General features: G+C 39.6%; 1 protein-coding gene across 1 annotated transcript in view; it reads left to right on the top strand.

Annotated features, from left to right (window-relative positions):
* The window catches only part of NRXN3 (neurexin 3), a 1,509,805-nt gene that overhangs the window by 584,586 nt on the left and 901,667 nt on the right, over window positions 1–23,552 (top strand). Inside the window, exons 11-12 of the mRNA XM_037031267.1 lie at window positions 1,098–1,301; window positions 7,340–7,366. Coding sequence (XP_036887162.1) covers window positions 1,098–1,301; window positions 7,340–7,366 — 231 coding nt within the window. The remainder of the gene's footprint in view (window positions 1–1,097; window positions 1,302–7,339; window positions 7,367–23,552) is intronic.

The following is a 23,552-nucleotide window of genomic DNA, read 5'->3' as shown; positions in this document are numbered from 1 at the left end:
TACAACTTGTGTATTCTCCATAGTGCCTGTAGGTAGGTAGCAAGTATTTGGCAACGGCACATATTTATAAGGACCTGCTCAGTTCCTGATACTGAGCTCAATGACAGATTGGTTTCTTAGGAATGCGAATGATATCCTCTCCCTGTTTTCTCTAAAAATGTTTGCTAAGTGAATGGCTAAACAAATTCACATTTTTGAACAACATGCTGTTGCAAAGCAGGTCCTGGACTTGATATCGGATCTATTGGGTTAAAATCCAGGCTGTATGAGTTGGGGAGGATAACATCCCCCTTGAAGAGCCTGGATTTTCTGTTCGAAAGTAGGAATAAATAGATCTGCATGATAGCATTAATTGAGATAACATACTGGGGGAGGGGAGTAGTGAGGGGGCTTATAACCAAAGTGCTTGGACTGCAGAAGGGCTCAAACAAAAGTGAGTTTGTTTCTTCCTTTAGAAGTGCTATTTGAATAAAAGTAGAACGACTGGCTCTGAAGGGTGTCATTAGTTTTTTGTTGTTGTTGTAACTCCAACTCTTTCCATCTTCTTTGAATGGGCTGAGCAAATTCTTACAGTGCCTGACCATAGGTACATGATGGGGATCAGGTTGTATGTACTGCTGCTCTTCCCTTCTTCTAGAAGTCCTCTGACAAATATCTGTTTGTTTGCTGTGGTGCTTATAAATTGCTGTTCTCCTTCTTGTCTTCATTAAATATACTTACAGGATTCTAAGTTTGTTTAATGCATTTTAAATGTACTTTCATTTTATCTACAGCATACAGAAATTCATTTGTTACGGTTTGTGGGGGCACTTGCGCTTTTGCAAATTGCCTTCATATCCATTATTTCATTTGGTGCTCATGACAAACCTGTGAGCGTAGTAGGGCTAATACTCATCTTTTGCCATTGAGGAAATAGAACCTTGGAGTTTAAGTGATCTTCTGAAGGTCATGTCTCTTAAAAGGGGCAGTGGCGGTCTAGCAAACTCAAGTCACCTGCCTACAGATTTGGTGCCGCCTCCATCCTTCCCTACTTACACTGGAAGCAAAGGTAAACTGACACCCTTCACCCTAACAGTCTCCTCCATCCTTCTCTGCAGAGGCGTCCATCCTGAGTTATGACGGCAGCATGTACATGAAGATCATCATGCCCATGGTCATGCACACCGAGGCAGAGGATGTGTCCTTCCGTTTCATGTCCCAGCGAGCTTACGGGCTGCTGGTGGCTACCACCTCCAGGGACTCTGCCGACACCCTGCGTTTGGAGCTGGATGGGGGACGCGTCAAGCTCATGGTTAACCTAGGTATCGTATGAAGTACCCTCTGCCACTGTTTGGGCTTGTCTTCCCTTTCTTTTCTGATTTTCATTGGTTTGATTGAATTCTTTGTTTGTTTCTTGAAAGTTAGCTGCTCACCTCTTGTTTAATAGACCAAGGATAAAATCCAACAGCAACAAACACCTTCTCCTTGTTCCTGCATGAGGTTTTGATGTCAATTTCTGGTTTCTGACAGTGGTGTTTTTTTTTCCTCTTTGTTTGTTTGTTTTTTCTTTTACTAGATTATTTGTTTTCTAAGTTTCCTTTCCTGGTTTTATGGAACTGTTTAGCTTTGTGTAAACACGCTACTTTGGTCCATCTTTTGATCAATCACATTCTCATTAAGTCCAGCTCCTTGGTCACCACTCAAAACAGTCAAAGCTGAAGGCAGGGATAGGGCAGGAAATGGAGGCAAAATGGGAGGGTGGGGCTGCATAGCACACAGCTCTGTGAGTAGAATGAGGAATCCTTATATCTGGCCCCACAGTGACTATTCAAATGGGGAATTGTGGTGGCCTTGTTGACACTGGGGTCCCTATACTTTCTCCCTGTGGAGAGCTCAGGTCAAATTCTATTATCCCTTTGGAGAAATAATTCCATAAGTTGGAGTCTCTGACACTGTGGAAGGAGAATGTGGCTTCTGATGTGTATCCCTCTCTACCTTCCTGACATCCTTATCCATCATTCAACAGGCCTTTTTATAAAGATTGTTACCTCACACTGTTACTCACCAACTACTCCAATCTTCATTTTTTTCTTGGTATTGAAAAATTATAATAATGTTAAATTTGTAGCTTTATTGGGAGAAGATTCATTCTTCCACTGTAATTACTAATAACAGATACTTTTGAAATTCCCTAGCTATAGCCTCACATTCTTTCCTGCTTCTACCTTCTTGACTGGATTTTAATAGACCTTCTGTGGGGAATGGGGACCTCTTGATTTTTGGAGGAAAAAAAAATCAACCCTGTATTTCTGCTAATTCTACTCAGTAGAAAGTCAGTTCCCTGTGTTGACAGAATTAGTGATATAGCTGAGTCCAGACTTTCTAAGCCTGTAGTTCTTTGGGTGTGTAGAATGTTTGGATACAGAGCTTCTTTAAAAGGACTTCAGTGGGATGACTTGCTTGAGGCATGGAGAGGACGCAATGGACAAATGTAATGATGCAAGACCATATGAACCCCGAGGTGGCCTGGTGGAAAGGCAGGGTTTGAATCTATGCCAGTCTTATCTGTTTCCCAATCAACTGGTCACCCTTGCAAAATGCCTATGTTACAATCCTAAAAATCTCGAGGACACAGAAGACTGTTTTGAGCAGTGGCTCGTTATGTCTTTTTTCCTGTTCTTCTAGTTCGTAGCTTTTACAACACTGTGCCCTTTTTCTTGTCCAACCTCATTTGAGTTCAGCGTGTCTTTTGTTTTTCTTTGTTTGTATATGTGTGTGTTTGGTTATTTTGGGTTTTGTTTTTTTTTCTCTCTTGCTGGATCTCTGTTGTGTTCTTGAGTTTCCAATCCTCCCCACCATCAGCCATGGTAAATCAAAAGATGGTATTCAACCCTTCAAAGGCCCAAAGCCTGCGGCCCGCATAGCAAACAGCCTTGAGAACAGAGTGTACTGAGCAGCCTGCAGGGCCTGGCATACCCCTGTCCCTCTCACCTTCCCTTCCCTGCACTGTCCTCCCCACCTTCAGCAAACCAACAAGGACCATATTACCTAAAACCAACAACCAGTAGCAGATTGTCTCCTCTGAAAAACAGCAGAAGAAATTTTAAAAAATTAAGAAAAGAAGACAAAAAAACCACACCCAAGTATAACTTCCTAATAGCTCACAGAAAAAAGATGATAAAGACAATGTTTAATTATGCATCTATTTCAAATAAGACAGATACAAGGATGATTCAGCCCCAAAGGGTTCTGTGGAAATACATGTGGCCTTAAAACAGACAACATTTTTTTTTCTTTTTAGATGTTGTTTTGTGAAGATTAGAAAGCCAACTATGACTAATCTCACACTTCAGAAGAAAAAATGGGGGGTGAGAGTAGATAAAACGGAGTGAGGAAGAAGACGGACAGGTTCTTTTTCTTTCCTACACACACACGCAGTTACGTAGTTTTAGATCCTGTGTGTGTGTCCCTAGAAGCATTATTTCTCTATTTTAACCTCTCACTAAAATCTGGGAGATGTGCTTTTCAAACAAACTTTACTTTTGCCTTTTGGCTCCTTTAGGCACAGAGTCAAGGGCAGATCTCCCAAGGTGAGACACGTTGCTGAAAACAGAGCCCCTCCCTAGAGAGTACTGTGCTTATCCCGAAGCAACAGTGACTGTGGTTTTCTCTAGAGGGTATGGTTCACCACAGTTACTGGTTTGAATTCATTTAACTTCCTTTCCGACCTAGCAAGGAGAACTGACTCTGTGTTTCTAGAACTTGTTTCTGGAGAGTTCTGGAACTCTTCGTATTCATGCTTGGTTTGAAGCATCTCCTCTGTCTCCAAATAAACCTCTTCATGAAAGTTTTCTTTCTCATGAATTCATATTTCCCTTTCCTTGGTTACGGAAGACACATCTTCAAGCAGAGAGTGCGTTCACATGCATTCCCCAAGCACTCATTGCACGTGGTCACTTCCATCTCTCACTCCATTTAAACTGTATCTCTGAGCACAGTTACAGAGGCTATTCCAGTTTATTGAAAATTGACCACACACCTAAGCTTATAATATAAAAGCCTAGTGTATATTCCTCTAATGTAATCATCTCCAAATGTCAAGGTGACAAGGCTTTCCCAAGGTTCTTGCTTTCGGAAGTGAGGCTGGTATGGTCATAGCAGGCACAAGAAATGTCCTACACACAGCACATTTTCAAAGGTGTTAGCGATTGATCAATCACTTTTGATCCCTTAGAACTAAGAGATAGAATAAGAATATTTTATTATTACAGTATATTTCAAGATTTAAAAACTTGTCTCATTTTAATTTCATAATAACTTGGTGAGATAAATCAAGAAAGCATTTTTATGCTCAGTTTTACAGATGTGAAACAAAGAAGGATATAACTTCTTTGTTCAGAGTTCAGAGTTCACATAAAAGGTTGGTAGTAGAGCTGGGACTAGAACCTGTGTTTCTAAACCATTAAACCATCATGGGTTATCTGTTGCCTTCACAGGTCAATACTATGGCTCAATGATGTGACAGTTTTAATGACTTCTAACTGCTTTTCATGATGGCCACCTTTTAAACATTCACAGAGAAATCTCCTTACTTCATAGCACCCGGCTTAAATTGAGCCAAATTGCAAAAAGAAAAAAAAATCACTCACTGTTGATGTGACCTGGCCTCATTCATGGCCCTTTACAATCCAGTGCTTGGAACCCTTCCTCAGTGGTGGAAGCTCACAGGGAGCGTCATGCAGTGTAGTTAATGGCACTGAAATTCTCCAGATGTTCTCTCTCTGGAAACTTGGAATTGCTGACTAGTTTACTGTACGGTTTGCATCACTGAAGACACACAACTCCTAGAAACACTTGTCTCTCCCATGTGGAACCCAAAACTTTTTGGTATGGAAAAATCATCATTTCTCCTCATTTACTCAAATAAAATGAAAAAGTAAAACAAAATGAACAACACACACACACACACACACACACACACACACATACATACACTCACCCCTCAAGCACCATGCCAAGACTAAGTTAGAGAGAGAACTTTGGCTGCTGTGGCAGAAAGATCTAAAGGAAATTGCCCTCCCAAGCTAATTTCCCTGATTCACTTTTCATTAAAAAATATATCTTTGCTATTAAGACCACTCTACCAGAGTCTATGAAAAAGGGCCCGGGGTAGATTTTTCTCCTCAAACCACTTATTCTTTAGGTAAAATAACAAAATAATCCTTCACTTCTTGACATTAAATAGCCATTTGTCTGCCACCTTGAAAGCTCCAAGTCCTCCCGTTGGTTTAAAGACACTTCATTCAATTCAAGTAGCCCTTTGGGTCAGCCTGGAAGGATGCACCCAACACAACTGCTTTCTCTAAACCAGGTGGTCTAGGAATAAGATGCTTGGCTACACAGAGGGCAAAGGCGAGGACCACCCCTTGTTTACAATGCTTGGGCTGGTTGCTTTAGGCTCACTCTTTCCCTCTGTCTTTCGCATGTGCCCACGCACCTGTCTCCCCTTTCCCTTCAGTACATCAGGAAGGGGCATTTCCAACTTTGGGTGATGGTCTGAGCAGCCAGGAGCTGAAGTCCCACCCTTCCTCCCTCCCTGCCCTCCCCCTTCCCGGTCCTCTCCAGGGGCATGGCCTCCCCTGCCTGGTGATCGTACCAGTTGCTCCAGGGCTGTTTGCTCCCACTTTTCTGTTGCGGTTGACGACACATGACAAACCTAACCGCACGAAACCAAACCCAGATTTTTCTCAAGAGATGTTCTTCTGGGGAACAAATAAGCTTCCTGTCTCCCTCCTCAGAATGATTGGGTGTTATAAATTGCTCCTGTCTGGATTTCACATAGTTTTCATTCTTCACTATCCTTTGCCACTGTTTCTTTTTTTAACTTGCTCCCTTTAAATGGTCTGAGAAATTCAAATGGTGGCATTATCCTTAACAAGTCTTTCGTAACTATTGGGTCAACCTTAGGCAGGAGAAGAGCACAGTTTATAACTGCATTTTTCGCCTGTAACTTTCTTCCTTTTCTTTATCTTTTTACTGCTACCTTTTAATATCTGACATTACACAAATTAATATTGGAATTCACACCATCATGAACCAAACTTAGGTTCACCTGGGCAGCTTGGTAACAATTAATCTGAGCCATTTCTCTAACCATCCTGCCCAGTCCCCTACTAATATCTGCTGGCTCTACTCAAGAGCTTTTATGCTGTGTGTGCCTATGACTCTAACCAGATATTAATAAAAGGATAGATGATACCCTGTTCTCTGGCATGGAGTACCTTATCTGGTTACCAGCAGGAGAAACTTAGCCACACTTTCTTCCCTCTATTTCCCAATGAAAAAAATAAAAGCAAAGAGTTTTCTCCCCTCAAGATGCAGGATCACAGAGTGAAATAGGCAGGGTGTCAAAGGCCTCCGAGGCCTCCTCCCCATGTACCTGTCTCGCCTTCTCCTTGAATGCTGTAGGCACTTGACTCAGTCTGAGCATTTGGGCAGGAAGACAGAGATGGGCTTCATGAGTGGGTTGGTCTGGGAGCCTTTGAACAATAGCAGGCAACACAACCAATTGTGATGACATCACAATTCTTCCCCTACACCCGACCCCACCTCTCTAAAATCTGGGATGGGTGTTTGTGCGGTTAGCTGTTTGCAAGTGGCCATTTTATGACAGGAAATGACCAGGTGGTGTTAACCCTTTCCTTACCTCTAAGGATCATGGCGAATCTGCCGTTGCAAATTTCTACAGCATTTGGGGCCTGACATAAGAAGAGGGTGGAGGGGGTTTGCTTTTAGAAAAAGAGAAAGGGTTAAATACTGCACTGAGAAACTTCATGGGCAGATTATTTAAAATGATACACAATGTCAGACTGATGATACATCTTTGGAATACTAATATAAACCTTGAGTTGATGCTACTTTTGAAGATAAATTTTAAGAAAATCAATTGCAGGTGGAAATAGACAATAAACTGCATTTGGTGGGGAAATTTTTGAATAATTTCCAAGTTTAATAAAATTGATATTTCAAAGTCCATTTATCTAAATGAGTAGGATTTGGGGGGACTAAAAAGCATACTCAGTGTCTATTGTGGATATATATGTATACCAGTATATATCTCTATACATATGTGTATATATATGTGTGTGTGTGTATATATATATGTATCCAACTTTACTAAATAATATACTGTACATATACACCCACCCTTAAACTTGTGTATTCTGTATATATATATATAAAATGGCCACATTTCTTGCGTGTGTCTGTCCCCGGAAGGGTGGACTGATTGTTTTTGGATGTCTGCAGCTGTTACCTTGAAGGATGCAATTTCATCTTTCATTTATTTTTCCCCATCTAGACTGTATCAGGATAAACTGTAACTCCAGTAAGTTTTCCCTCAAGTTTCATTTTGTTCTTTAAAAAAAAAAGCAAAGAAAAACTGACTTTATTTTGTTTACTGTTTTATGAGCTGTTTTTGGTTTGAATTATTTTGCTTTCTGACTGTGGAGGTGGGGGGAGCTGGGGTTGACAAGGTGAAGGGCGGGGGTGATGACGAGGGCAGGGTGTGGTTGCTGAACAGGGGCAGGTCCTGTCTTCTTTCCTCAATTTGCTCTATAGCAGAAAAGGAGGAAAGGGCACCTGGATAATGAAACAACTTGAAAATGAATTGAAATGGTAACCTGTTGTTTTGGGGAAAATAGCCCTGGGGTGGGAGAAACATACAAAAAGCCTTAGAGCAACCAGAATGCACTTCTCCACTACGGAAAGCTTCAGGAAATGTAAAAGCAAAGTTCATGACCCAGAAGGTGGCTGCCAACTCTGACATCTCTGACATTTCTTTCCTGGCTTTTCTCACTGTAGGGTTTTTGTTGTTGTTGTTTGTTCTGTTTGGTTTTAGGTTTTGTTTCTGCTTTTAGGAGAATAGGCACAGTGTCGCTCTTGGTGTTAATGCAACATTCTAACTGAAGACCTGACACACTCTCTGGCTCTTCAGAATGAAGAATTGCAGCCTCCTATTTTTACTTCATCCGATTCAAGTAGTTCAGTTCTTGAAGAAGGTTCTTAATAAGGTGAAAGGTCTTAGTAGGTACAGGCTCATGCGTTTCTTCCTCTGCCTCAGAAATGAGCAGTAACAGGAGTTGGTAAGGTAGGAGAATAGGAAGAGGAAGAGGGAAAATAGATGTCAGGGAAAGAATAGGCCTGGATGATAAAAGGAAGAAAGGAAGAAATATGCTTTAAGTCCTATAGCATATTATAGTCATTAAGGTAATTAAATAACTTACTAACTAGTGTAATCAGGGCGATTAGCTGTAATGAACATCTGAAAATTTTAATAATTCATCAAAAGAAAGTTTATTTCTTTGTTTAGGCAAAGTCCCGTGCAAATTGGGAAGGTCTTCTGGTCAGCTTTCTTCAGAGAAATAATTCAAGGATCTAGGATTCTTTTGTGAGCTGGGCCCTCACTTGGGAGATCTTTTCTTCTAGCTGTGTCGTCCCTAGGGAGGAAAGAGTGAGCTTGGATGTTTATGCAGTATGTTTTATTGCCTTCCCTAGAAGTGACATCCATCAGTTCTGCACCTATTTTATTTGTCAGACATGGCTCCCTCCTAAATGAGAAGGAAGATGGGAAATGTAGTCTTCCTGTGAACCCAGGAGGAGAAATTGGACGGGATGAGCATCTAACACTCCTAAGTCTTTGCATTATCTCTGCATTGTTTGCTTCTTTCTTTGCCAGGGTCTTTCTGTAGGAATGGACTCAGAAGACAAAATGATTCAACTTTAACATTTCATTTACTTGTTTGTTTCATCAGATTAAATATTTCACAAGAGCTAGCTAGCTTAACTTTTCTTGGGAGATGTATTATCAGGATGACAAAACAATAAAGCCATATTAATTTGTTTTTTTGCAAATGTTCAATATAAATTAACAAAAAAGAAGACATGTAAAAAATCTATGTGAACAGCTATTTCCTAAAGTAGAGTGCTTTCTACTAGTTTTGCTGTCATTTTCAGTTCAATTAAGCAATGTCCTATTTGGCTGTGTTTAAACATTCCTAATTAGCCAGACATTTCTCATGGTATTTATATCATTAAAAGCCTAATTGAAACATCCTTTTCTCTCCAAAGACTGGTGTTTTCTCTTTCTTAAGCAGCTTTATTGAGGTATGATACTCAGACCAAAATTCATCTATTGCAAGTCTACAGTTCCATAATTTCTATTAAATTATAGAGTTGTCCAAATATTACCACAATCACATTTTAGAACATTTTTATCACCCCTCCCTCCAATTTTTCTTACGTCAGTTTGCAGTTAATCTCTGTTCCTGACCTCAGCCCTGGACAACTATTGATCTGCTTTTTTCAATAAATTTGCCTTTTCTAAACACTTCATATAAATGGAATCATTATAATATGTAGTCATTTGTGTCTGACTTCTTTTAAAAAATTGTAGTATATCTAAGGAAAGCTTTCTCTTTTCCTTTTGCATCAGTTTCCAGAAGGAAATAAGATGGATGGGTAACACAAAGGTAAAAAACCTTGTCTGGAGTTGAATCTGGTATCTGGCTTCAGAGACTTATGTGCAGAACAGAGAACTGAGGGAATCATTTGATCAGGATATCAGGACTTGATATTGTGCTCTAGCCACACTCTGTCTTACTAATTCCATCTGATCAGCCATGGAAACCCATCATTAAACAAGTTTCAGAATTCTTTCTCTTGGGAAGACAGTGACTATTATATGAACTATTATATTATATGAACTATTATATGAACTATTATATATTAAATGAACACTGTTGTTGTTCATTTTCCATGACACATATATGAGCAGGTTTTCTGGACCAGAGTTTTCTATTTAAAGCAACCAAAAGCNACCCCTCCCTCCAATTTTTCTTACATCAGTTTGCAGTTAATCTCTGTTCCTGACCTCAGCCCTGGACAACTATTGATCTGCTTTTTTCAATAAATTTGCCTTTTCTAAACACTTCATATAAATGGAATCATTATAATATGTAGTCATTTGTGTCTGACTTCTTTTAAAAAATTGTAGTATATCTAAGGAAAGCTTTCTCTTTTCCTTTTGCATCAGTTTCCAGAAGGAAATAAGATGGATGGGTAACACAAAGGTAAAAAAACCTTGTCTGGAGTTGAATCTGGTGTCTGGCTTCAGAGACTTATGTGCAGAACAGAGAACTGAGGGAATCATTTGATCAGGACTTGATATTGTGCTCTAGCCACACTCTGTCTTACTAATTCCATCTGATCAGCCATGGAAACCCATCATTAAACAAATTTCAGAATTCTTTCTCTTGGGAAGACAGTGACTATTCTCCATGACACATATATGAGCAGGCTTTCTGGACCAGAGTTTTCTATTTAAAGCAACCAAAAGCAGCACAGAGAGGAGATATGGTAGCAAAGATGTGTTCCCAACTTTGATCGCAGCATAGGAAGAGTATAACTGATTTCCATTCAAGATTTAGGTAAAGAGCCAAGACTGGATTTTGGAAATCACTTCTCGAATTTCATGATACATGCTTCACGTGATAAGGAAGTTAATATTGGTGAGAGCACTGGAGGAAGAATACGAAGTGCCCACTGCTTGAAAAGCGGTTGAATAGAAATGGAACAAAACAAAAATCCTTTCAACTAATCTAAGGCCTTTAGTGTTGAGGTATATATATGTAGCCAGGATAATGTAAATGATACATGTTCTTAAAGTCAAGTGTAATTGTCAATTTGGAATAAAAACTTGGAATGGAAACCAAAGTGACATCTTATGCAGAAGAATGCAAATAAGCATGAATCTTATTTAATTTATGAATCTTCTTAAATTTTAAGAAGATACATTCCTTATATTGTTTATCTTCTCTATTTCCCTCCTGGTATTATTGGCACTCAGGAGGAGGAGTTTGAGAAGACTGTACAACTAAATTAACATAGAAAACATGTCAAGGTGATTAGAACTTCTTAATGTTCTTCCCATGGACTCAGCAGAATTCATAGTTCAACCTGTTACAGAATATCTTGAGAGTTCAAGAATTAAAATTGATTTGTAGCCTAAGTTTGAGGGGGAGAGAATTTTCCTCTTAGCCCTCAGCTTGGTCTCTGGCTGTCATTTTAACAGAAGCCACAGAGTGTCATTGCTAAAGTTTCCTTCCCATCAGAGCTCTTTCGTTCTCTGGAAGGGGCATACTGATTTCAGCTATAACCAAGTTTGAGTAGAATTCTCCAGTAATTTTTCTTTCTTTCTTTCTTTTTTTTTTTTTTGAATTCTCATCCTTTGAAAAGTCAGTTAGGTAAAATACTGAATGACATCATCTATTTTATTTTCCTTTTTATGTACTGCAAGATGTTGTTTGTTTAGGGAAATGGCTGTCTCGAAGGGTTTGTTTGCCGCTCTTGTTTAATGGACAGAAAAGCATGGGAAAAAAGGGTGATGTTCCAGCATGAAGAGGAAGCCACTGGCCATAATCTTGAGGCAAAGCCTCCTCCTTCAGCTTTGCTGGCCAGCCCTGTCTGTGCCTGTAGACCAGCTGTGCCAGCCAAATCTTTCCAAGAAGCCAAAACACTTCTAATCAGCTTCTCTGCCTTCCTCCCTTTCGTGCCTTCTTTTCTCCAATACTTTGCCTTTATCCACATATCTATGATGTGCTTGTCATTATTCATTCCAAGTCTCACTACCACTACTTACCAAATCCAAGCGTACCACACCGTATGTTTTTCTCTGGCCACTGTCACCAGACATATATTAGAGACTGTGCAAATCGAGGTCTTTGGTTGGATCAGAGACATCTCTGGGCTTGAATCCTTTGGCAGGAATATTTAGAAATGTGTAATAAGGAAATTTCCAGCTTAGGGCTTTCGAATGGCAAAAGAGCCACAGAGTTGGCAGTCATCATGGTGAAGTGAACTCCAGGGAGACCTGGCCCATTGCTAAAGAAAACAGGGCTGATTTCTGGAGAATATATGGAGGACATCACCTGTTCTTATGGTTCCAATTCTATGAGGCGGGCAGTACCCTAGGAGGCGTGCAGTTCTGAAACAGGTATGATTTTCTTGTTGGTCTCATGGGTGTTGGCTCACGTAAAAGTCTGTAAAATGGTTTGTTGTCTCTTCCCTTGTCTGACTGTGACTCTGTCCTGTAATTTCCTAGCTCTTGCTTTATCCCTTTCAAGCTGTGTACAGTATGGCTTGAATGAATATGGTGAACTCATGTAAGTTAAATATGAGTGTAGCATGAATGAATAGAATGAACACATGTTAATGAATATCAGTCTTCCCAGCTTTTCAAATCTTTCTCTCCTCTGAAAGCTAATTCCTCTGTGTGTGGCCATTTTATTAATCTTTCCAAAAAAGGGTGTATCTATCACATGGAAATTCTGAGTTTCTGTTTATGACTGATAATTTACATATATGTAGAACCCACCTAATTACTTTTTAAAAAATATTTTGTTTATTTATTGTTAGAGAAAGGACAGGAGGGAAAAGGAGAAGGAGAGAAAACATTAATGTGTGGTTGCCTCTCTCATGCATCCCTCCTGGCGACCTGACCCACAACCCAGGCATGTACCCTAGACTGGGAATCAAACAGGCAGCCCTTTGGTTCAAAGACTGGCATTCAATCCACTGAGCCACACCAGCCAGAGCCCCCCTTATTATTTTGAACTTGAAGCCTTACTACTTTATCTGCAGTAAGGTTAAGGTTCACTTTCTTCCTTAGACATAGAGGAGAAAAGGAGTAGAGTGCCATACAAAAATAAATGAGCCTCAGCACTCATTTGTGGAGCTTTGGTAATCTTGTCCACTTACCATAGACTCTGTCACCATTGAATCATCATAGAAACACATGATCATATACCAGCTATATGAAAATAACATCAAAGAATATGATTTCTCCAAATCATACCCCAGAAGATTAATAGTATTTACTAAATAGTTCTTTTCTTGCACCTGTTTGCCTAGTGTCTGGTTGTGCTTTTCGCCTTAGCTTCTCTGCCCTTAAATTTTTAGCATACTCGATTTTCAGTGTTAGGGCAAAGTCAGCATTGTGGAGGGGTTCTTGTGGAATTTAGGCATGACTTGGTAAACTGCAGTTTATTACACTGGAATTTTGGTTTTCTTTCTGTGTTTTTCTCCATCTTCCTTCTCTGTGGTACCAGAAATGTGGCTTCACCTTTAGGCCTGGTTTATCCTGAAATCCCAGAACTGAACTGTTTGGCTCACTCCTTTAACTCAGAAATACCTTAGGTCAACCAGGAAAGCTGACTTCATCTCTATTAGGGGTCTTTTGGGAAGGGAATTAAAGAACCATGTCTGGTCCTCATTCCAAGATTTGAATAACCATGAACTGTCAGCCGTTGGCTTTGACCATACCACCTCTCTTAGTAGAGATTTCGTGGAGATAGAAAGTCGTTATGTGGTGTCTTATGTGTAATATTACTTACAAACTACCAACATCATGCCTAGACTTTCTATTTCCATATTAGATAATTATGTTCCACTTTAGCTCTTGAAACCTGATTTCTAAAACATAATACATAATTCACTTTCTTTTTGGAATGCTTTAGATTTACTGTAACATTTAAAATGCACCAAGTGTAAGTTTATTGATAGTATCAATAATAGCCAGATTTCAGTAAAATAACAAGATGCTTCCTATTGTTTACTTATTTATATATGTAGAGTTATAGTAGTTTCTTCTAAATAAATGTTAATTCAAAATGACTTTATTTTTTTAAATAGTTAAAAATCATACATGTAACAAAAGGCAAACATAAAAATTCTCCGTTTTATTCCCAATCCTAGTCCCTAAATTCTGTTTCTTGAAGGCAACAAAAATTATGTTTTTAAATATTTTTTCAGAGATAATATATGAGTATACAATATATATTTATTGCTATATTCCCCTCTTCTTTTTCTTCTTCTCCTTCTTGACACAATGTTAACACATTCTTCTGAATTTTACTTTTTTACTTAAAGTGTCTTAAAGGATTATTCTGTTGAAGAATATAAAGGTCTAGTTTATTGTTTTTAATGGCTACTAAATATTACATCTCAATGGGGATACACTATTTGATTAAATCATCACACTACTAATATACTTATAAAATTAGATTTTCTCAGCTTTTAACTACGACTAAAAGTAAGATTGTGCATATTTTTCTTCATTAGTCTTTGCATGCGTGAGCAGTGATATCTGTTAGATCTATCCTTAAAAGTGGAATTGCTAGGTCAACAGATATTACAAATATAGATAAATATTATCAGTTGCACTGCAAAGAGGCTGTGCAGATTTAAATGTCTATTGACAATGTGTGAATGTCTCTTCTCACCCTTGCCAAACACATTGTGTCATCAAACTTCTTATTCATCTTCTCAAAGTAGCTCTTCGAAATGTTGCTGTGACGCGTTCAAACAAGAGCCCGTTGTCAGCCAAAGATGCTTTTCTTCCGCCCTTCCACCACATCAGATGTATGTAGGAACCCTTGTCATTCAGAACTTCAGTGACCTCTTATACTAGAAATCTTTTAGTAGAAATCTGCTATAGTGGCATTTTATATAATCCTTTTTTAGTAAAAAGGGGTATAGTACAAAACTGGCAGTATATTATAGTGCCTTTGTGTGATTTCCTCCTACAATCCTGTTTATCTACTTTGGAATCCCAGTAGATAGAGGCATTTTGGTGCAATTACAAAGAGCAAGGGGGGCTTGAGCCAAATAGCCTGGGTTCACCTTTGTCTAATACCATGAATGAACTATGTGTTTTTGGACAATTTACTTCAACTCTCAGTTTACTCAGCTGTGATCAGGAATAATTATTGTATTTATCTCTTTGAGTAAGAATGGAACCTAGACATAAAACGTGCTGAATGTGTGGTGGTGCTGGTGATAATGATGATGGTGGTTAAACTGTCACAGTATTGCTGCTGAAAAAGAGGATCTTTTGAGCACTGTTGTTGTTCAAGAATGGATAGCTATAAAATCCTAAAGCTAGCCTTGGCAGTTTAATAGATGCCTATGAAATGAGATCCTTACTCTCTCTGGTCAGTTACTCAGGGCAAGAATAAACTCTTCCAGGTCATCAGAGTTGACTGGCTTCTGCCCCAATAACATCACTGATAAGACTGTTGATGAGACCATCTTTGGGTCCTGGTGGGATTTTTTTTTCTCCCTGAGAGCATTACGATAAATAAATACTGATGTTAAAAGGCAGAACTCATAAAAATATGTTGACTTCATGAGTTCTTTTGTCCTTGTGTTTGGACCCTGATATAATTTTAATAAAAGCTGACTAGTGTTCTAAAATGAAACTATTATCTTGAAAATGGACAGATTTGATTAGGTAATACCATGTTTGTGACTTTATCTTTTGATATCAGTTTTGCAAATCTAAATGGGAACTAAAAGAAAATAGAGAAATAAGAGTTTTGGTGGCAAGGGTATAGATTTGGGGGGTGATTAAATCACCCCCATTTGTCTGTTCAGCTTCCTTGACAAATTCCTATAGGGCTTTAGAAGTCATTAGATTCATGCAGACCACGGTAAGAAAGGAGGCAAAAAGAGTAATCCCCTTCCTATGAGATCTTGTCTTTTGGTTTCAATACATTTGTTGAAGCAAGTGTGATGAGTCAATATGTAAAGAAATTTACACCTGGACCTCTGGATAATTGAAATTATACATAGGCCATACAAAGGTTTGTGGCTTAGTCCTTATCAGATCCATATGTGATGGCCAGAGAAGCAGAAAATTAATGACCATTTAGCAGTTAGAACTATAGTACCATCCATCTCAATTTCTGAGGATGTCCTCTGGGAACTGGTTAAAGGACACACTAACAGAAGGAATTTCTCCTTCAGTCACTTTGGCTAAGGCCACTTTATTATGGATGTGTGTGATTTCAAAATGGTCTCTGGGCTCTCAGATGCAAATATATATTACCTTTTAGTTTGATTCTCTTATGTACAGTGAACTCCTGACATAGAAAAGTCCACTCAGGAAAGTACTTTACCATTTGTAATTCATATGGATTTTAGAAGGCTAAAGGGATTGGGATTAAGCACTCAATTAAATTATAGATAAGAACTGAGATTGAAGTGTTAAATTACAAATAAGTGGCTTCCAAAGGACAGTGTTTCTTCTCATGGAAGGAAGAAGCAGAAAAAAATACCTGAGGGGACGAGAAAAGAGATTTAAGTGGAAAACACAAGACCTCACAAAGTTTATAGAGACAAGCAAAGTTACTAGAGTGATTGATTTCTAGGTAAGACTGCTAAATAAAGGAGTACAATTTCTCCATCTGAACATTGTAAAGAAAGGCAAACATGTTATCAGTGTAGGCATGCTCTATTGTGACCTATCGGGTGAAGAGGTAATGTATAGACTCCTAGAGTTTCTGTTTTCTTAAAAGAATTTTTATTGTTGTTTAATTACAGTTGTCCTCACGTTCACCCCTTTACTCTCCCCTGCCCTACCCACCCCCCACCTCCCACATTCAGTCCTCCTCCACATTGTCCTGTTATCCCCCTCTCCCCTCCCCTCTGGTTACTGTTAGTTTGTTTTTTATATCCGTGTCTCTGGTTCTGTTTTGCCTGCTTGTTTGTCTTGTTGATTAGGTTGCACTTATAGGTGAGATCATGTGGTATTTGTCTTTCACAGCCCTGCTTATTTCACTTAGCATAATGCTTTCCATTTCCATCCATGATGTTACAAAGGGTAGGAGTTCTCTGTTTCTTTCTGCCGTGTAGTGTTCCATTGTGTAAATGTACCACAGTTTTTTGATCTGCTCATTTACTGATGGGCACATGGGTATTATAAATAATGCTGCTATGAACATTGAGGTGCTCTCAATCATAGCCAAGCCACTGTACTTATTGCTATTAGTTATGTAGTTTGTAGGTCTATACATACATATAGTGGCATCTTATGTCAGCATAACCTAAAATTTTCATGTTGCTGTCTGACATTGTATGATTTGCATGATCTGAAGCTGCCTTGAACATATTATATGCTCAATAGATAAATAATTCAGTTGATGCAGTAATGATATGTACCCATTCTTCTACCTTTATTATTTATACAAACACTCTTTGTAATCAATCCAAGAGGTACAAGCCCCCTAAATGTAGATCACAACTTTTTTGTCTTATTGTCATTCTAAAAGAAAGACCATTAACTGAAGAGTAGATTTATTCTCTTATCCCTAACAACCTGAAAGAATATATATTTCTTCCTCTGTTACATGAGGGGTTTTAAACAAATGAACATTTTCATAGAGTCTGATTTGGCTTGGTTCTCGTTGGAATCAGGAAAATTTCATGAAGTAAGATGATTGTGTATCCGTGAATATTTTTTTCACTCTTCCTTGTTCTTCATTCTCTTATTCCAAGAACATTTCCTGAGACTTAACCGGGTTCCAGGTGCTGATGTTCATTTTAGGGATTCATACTGTGGACTGCCAAGGAAAATGCAGAAATCCTCATTGACTGGCACCTCCGGGCCCCGTTTTTTTTTTGTTTTTTTTTCCCCTCATTTTCTGTCTCTCGTATAGAAGCTGGATCTCACATGCATGCATGGGTGAAGCTCTCATAGATTTTGTTCAGGGATGGTTTATTTCAACATTCAACTCAACACAATGGTTTGTTTTTTTCGCAACAGATGCATACTCTTTGTATTCAGGCTCTGAACACTAATCTTACTCAGGTCTTTCTCCTAATTTCCCACCTCTTGTTCTGACCTGTCCCCCTCGCCTGGCCGCCTGCCTGGAGCAGCAAACACAGCCTGCGCTCCTGCTCTCCTTGCAGTGGCTGATATTTTAGGCACTGCAATTTTGTGTATAAGTTGTGTTTATATTTTTCCTTCTCCTTTTTTTTTGAAGATTTCTTTTTGACTCCAATCCATTTTATTTGTCTCATTGCCACAGTAAGATGTGCAAGGTGAAGGGTTCAGTTAGTATTAGTGTGAGGCTGAGTTTGTATTTTGAGAATTCGGAAGGACCACTTTATGAGTGAAGTGCAGAATGTGCAGTAACCATTTGACAATAATCGATCAGAACTCTCCATTTCTGTTTGGTGCCAAGATAAATGCATCAATGGTGTGCTTCCCTTTCAGTGTATATATCAAATCTCAGCAGATCTCACCCATATGTCATTGAGGAGATTTTAATTTGAATTCTAGAGTTTCTGGAACAATTGCTCACAAAGTGCGAGTCTCCCTACTGAGTCAGGGCATCTAAAAATATATAGTTTTTCTCAATTTTAGAATCAATTTTGAGAAGAAAACATACAAACCAGAGGATGTTGCTTCTAAAAGAAGTGGAGCAATTTTCTGCCGGTTGTATTCAGTGATTAAACTCACAAAGCTTTCTAAGTCAGTTATTTAGAAATTAGAGAAATAAACCTTAACTAGATTTATACATTTTTCTTCCAAAAATGAAGTTGTTTCAGAGTAAATCTAATTGTATAAAAACTGTATTAAAAATGATGCTGTTATCCCCAGAGCCTCATGCCAACCCTTTGTCAGCATCGGGTTGCTGATGGCTATAGGAAGGGCCCTACTCAGGGAATGGGGAGCAAGAGAGGGCACCAGGGAATGGAAGCAAGAGGCGTGGTGTTTAGTTTTAGTAATCTGAGTGGCTGAAAGTATACTGCAGTAGAAAAATGTTAAAAGGCATACATGTTCCAAAAGAGACAAAATGCAATAGAGATCATGTGCCCCGAAGCAAAGTCTAAATGGTTATGAGCTTAGGATCCTCCCTGCAGGCCTGGTGGAGCACATTTTAAAACACCAGCATACTATAAAGGCGGAAATCAAGGCTGTGGAAGCCAAGTGCATGGAATAAGGGTGATGAGTGGCAGGCATGAGTCTTCATAAATTTCCTTTTCTGATTCTTAATCAAACGAGTACTTTTTGTCATGTAAATGAAGCCATCCTTAAATGATGGCACAGGACTTTTTTTCCTCCTTCAGAATTAGTTTAAAAGGTGGGGGTGAGTAGCCCCACAGATACCAAGTAAGGAAGGATGTTATGGCCTAAATTCCTGGGTGTGGGGTAAACAGCAATATGAATAGAAATAAACTCAGTTCTGAAATCTAGGAGATGACAGAGAAATGAAACTGGTGTTATCCATAAGTGTGGGTAGGGTAAAGTCTAAAGCAATAAACAGAGGGCTACTCCTCTGCCCCAGAGGTAATAAAAAGTGAGAAAATCAGAAACACTAAAGGTAGAGAGAGGCCTATTTCTTTCCTCTGAGTGGTTTCCTGTGACATTGTGTCAGGAAGCCCTTTGCCTTCCTTCCCTCCCCAGAACCTGTGGGGAAGGAACCACCCCACTGATCCCGATGAGGGTGCCCACGGGTGGGGGTGGGGCGAAAGCAGCAGAGACAGAAGGCATGAGAGGAGCAGGAGCAGCAGATGGCAACAAACACATGAGGACAAGGAAGGCAAAGGCAAGAGAAAGGGCACAAATAAGCACTCTTAATGGAGCGGCACCTGTGTAACGTGCTTTATCGCTGTAGAAAAACCCTGTATCTTTTTGACCTTACAGAGACAAAGAGTACACAGTGGAACCAAAGACCGTCTGATAAAACCCTTGGACTAGGGGATGGCTAGAGAAGGATTACCATTTCCTCATGAGAAGAAACTGATGGTTGAAATTAAAGTCACCTACTTGTCAGTATTTGGGGTGTTTAATTAAGCTGTTCACTTACTGCTCTTTACAAGCAAACTCCCTTTTGATGAAGAAATCAATGACGAGAAAACTTACTGATTGGCAGAAGTAGAAACACTAGACATTGTACGACCCTATGACTAGGTAAGTGCCCTGGTAGCTGTTTTTATCCACACCCCTCCACACCTGGTAGAAAACAAAGGTGAAAATATCATTTAACATTTCTTTTTTAAAAATATTTTATTTATTTATTTATCTCTCTATTTATTCTGAGAAAGAAGGGAAGGAAGGGGGAAAGAAAGAGAGAGAAACACTGATGTGAGAAACATCCATCGGTTGTCTCTCACACGCCCCCATCAAGGACCTGGCCCTCAACCCAGGCAAGTGCCCTGACTAGGAATCAAATCCTAGGCCTTTTTTTTTTTTCCTGCAGGACAATGCCCAACCCATGGAAGCACACCAGTCAGGGTTCACTTAACATTTCAAAGGCATAAACATTGAACAGTAATGAAGACATTACCCTTTTCTTTCCCCTCTCCAAATTTTTCCCTGGACCCTTATTCTGCTTCATCATAGCAAAAATGGATACTGCTACCAAGGACATTGACAATACAATTTTGAAAGCCTTTGCTAGTATATAAAGTACATCAACTTCACATATGGCTACTAACGGTAGTGAAAATAGTAGCAAAGGTAGTTTTCTGTACGCTAGGCCCTTGGGATGAACACTTTACATGATTTGTTTCATCACCACAACCTTACAAGGTAGGTGTGAGTATCCGCGCTTTAAAAATGAGACTTCGCGCCACAGAATGCTTTGCCTAGCCTCAGATTCAGTCTGTTTGACCCCCAAGCCCCTGTTCCCCACCACTGCATGCACTGATTGCCTCATCTGCTCAAATGCTGGAGTGTTGGTAGTCAGGACGGGTGCTGATGGTCCTCACAAAAGACACCACTTGTGGCCACTAATAAGTCCTACTTCTTTAAGTTGTCTTTCTGTAACCTTGACCTTTGCAGAGTGAGGCCCCCTGAGCTCAGCTCTATAGGAATGTTAGCATTCCATTCCTGTTCATAACTAGTCTCTGAGGCACTCTGTAATTATATGACTGAGAGGTACTTGGCATTTCAGGATGCATAGTGTGGGGGCAGTCACACCTCCTGAATTCAGGCAGAGTGGTTCCCAACAGCATAGAGAGAAGATGAATTAGAAGTTATCACACAGGCATAGAGACGATTGCTAAGAGGAGGGTAGTGTTAGAATGACATATCTGACCATTGCTGAGTCGCCCTCCATGTGCCCAGTGCTTTGTTGGTCTTCTCTTTACAGTGTTGACGTTCTCATAGTCTTTTGTCTCTTTTCATTACATTGTAGTCCTGTAGTCTTAGCACACAGAGTGTGGTTACCCCAGGTCGCCAAGTTCTCTCATACCTCGGTTCCTACACCCACGCTTTACATTATGGACTATATACCCTTCCTTTCTATATCTGTCTAGCCAACTGCTGCTCATCTTTCATTACAGCTCAGGGGGCACCATTCACCTGAAGCCTTTCCTTCTCCCTCCAGCAGGTGTGTCGACCTTAAATTCCCATAGTTGAATGTACACCTTTCACTACTCTCATCCCACTTGCATTGCTCCGTTTGCTTATATATGTGTCACCTGAACCAGTCTCAGGACTGACTCTTCACATGTCTATTCATCATTGTATCTTCCCGCATTAACACACATTTATTGAATTAATTAATAATGAAAATTTAATGACTTGAAACTTTGGGTCACAGGAGAAATCTGCATGGATGAATACAAATTTCTTAGTAAAAGGAAAATTATTCCATATTTGTGAAGGGGGAAATGTCAGCAGATCAGATGAAAATACCATGGATTACCATGATAAGGAGGCTTGTCTCACTCCCAAGGAGGAATGTGTTTTTAGAAACCCTTACTTAATACTACCATGTTAGAAGGCTAACACTTAATGAGGAAATGCGATTGAAAGCAGTCAGATCCTTCTTGTACCTACATGTAGTGATTCAGAGAGACAGTCAAGGCCAGATTACTTTTGGGCAGTAATGTGCTGTCCACGTCAGTTTTATGCCTCACCCACCTCAGAGAGAAATCTATACCCATTCCTGTATTATATTTGTAGGCCTCTGAGATTTCAGACTGATCCTAAAGAGTGTGAGGAAGATGACTCAGAGCAGAACAAAACAAAATCAACAGCATAAGTAGCAGCGCCTCACTGCAGAAGGACCAGAACTCATAGGTTCAGTGAAACCCGCACTGCTACTCAGTAGCACTTGGTCCTCCGGTGACTTCTCTGAGCCATCATTGTTATTGGTAAAAGCTGTAACATCATTCGATGAAGAAGAAGAAGAAGAAGAAGAGTATCTGAACAGAAGCCTAGCTCTCAACCATGTGGTTTCCATCCCAGCATTTTTAAACAGGCCCCCCAAACCACAAACACTCGTATGGCCCATGTGTCTCACAGCTTGAATTGCTCATTGATCATTTGAACTTGTAACAGCAGAAACACGAGTTTCCCCAGGCCTCCTGGGTACTCGTCTAACCTTTCTGAGTGGTCAAAGGGAATTGCTCCTTCTGTGAAATGTTTTCATAGGAGACAGGATAGAAATCGGTGTCTGAAGAAGCTGAATGTACCCAGGACAACATCTAGAATGTTAATGGAGGAGTTTTGTGGCAGCTGGTTTAGGATCTTGTGTGAAATGAATGTAGGGCTATTTGACTTCAAGTAAGGTCACATTATTAAGAGTGAGGATCTTCATCTACTATGTCACAGGGACCAAGGGTTCAGTTTAATCCCTTAAGAGGGGTTAAACCATCCCTGGTAAAGTTGAGTGGTACAAGTGACATGCTTTCATGTGCTTGGGCATGATAAAATACATGCAGAAGGAACAACAAAACAGTCCTTGGGTTAACATTTAATGAGCATTTATTTTTGTGCCAGATAATACTTTCAATTTTAAAAAATTGTATTGTATTCTTTCATCCCCACAACAATGATATGCAATAGGCAGGACTATCTACATCATTTGTGGGGCTTAGTACAAAATGCAAATACAAACCCCTTGTTCATAAACAGGAAAAAAGCTTTTTCCTGTGTTTCACAGTCTTTCTCTTTCACATCAAACTGTCATGTTGTTCTTGGTTTTCTTTTTTCTTTTGCAATCTAATGTGCTCCCTCAAGCATGGAGGTACTTATGGGGGTGGTGCAGACCCTCCCAGGCACCCACGACTACATAGCAGCTGGGTTTAGGAGGAAAAACATGTGTCCAAGAATTTGTCCTGGGGAGTCAAGACCACTCATGAGCCAAGGCTCCCACTGAACACTGCTTACAAAACACAGATTCCAAGATAAAATTCTTGTGAATTTTAAGACAAAGACTGCAAAGCATTGAATCCCACGCACCCGGGGCTCTGTGTGACTCTTTCCCTACCAGAAAGAAGATTTTTTTTTTAGCGGCATCTTTTTCCACCATATAACTACTAAAACATACATACTGTGGCTATCACACTCAATGTAGCCTGTTTTAACTTTTGGTAGACTTTTAATGCTGTATTTTGTATATTTGTTCCTATTCCTGGCTGTCTTTCCTCGGGGCCAAAGATACATTACGAATCCTGTGAACTGTCCTCTCTGTAAAGGTTTGCACAGTGGCATACAACAATCCATCGCATTTTTCTTGGCCAGGGGAAACATGCCTTATTTTTGAATGTTGATATTTACAGGACTGAAGTCAATGACTGGTATAATTTTGTTAATAAAATCAGTTATCCCTGAGGGGTGTGATCAATAGTCACACATGCCTATGTTATGAATAACTTCACTTCCCTTTCTTAGAGATTACCTTCTTCTGGTTGTAAATGGGAGGTCAGAGACCCAG

This window comes from Sturnira hondurensis, unplaced genomic scaffold, assembly GCF_014824575.4.
Source record: "Sturnira hondurensis isolate 20B ecotype Veracruz unplaced genomic scaffold, ASM1482457v3 Scaffold0021143, whole genome shotgun sequence".
NCBI lineage: Eukaryota > Metazoa > Chordata > Mammalia > Chiroptera > Phyllostomidae > Sturnira > Sturnira hondurensis.
The sequence above is the reverse complement of the archived record's forward strand: the minus strand, read 5'-3'. Positions and strand labels throughout refer to the sequence as shown.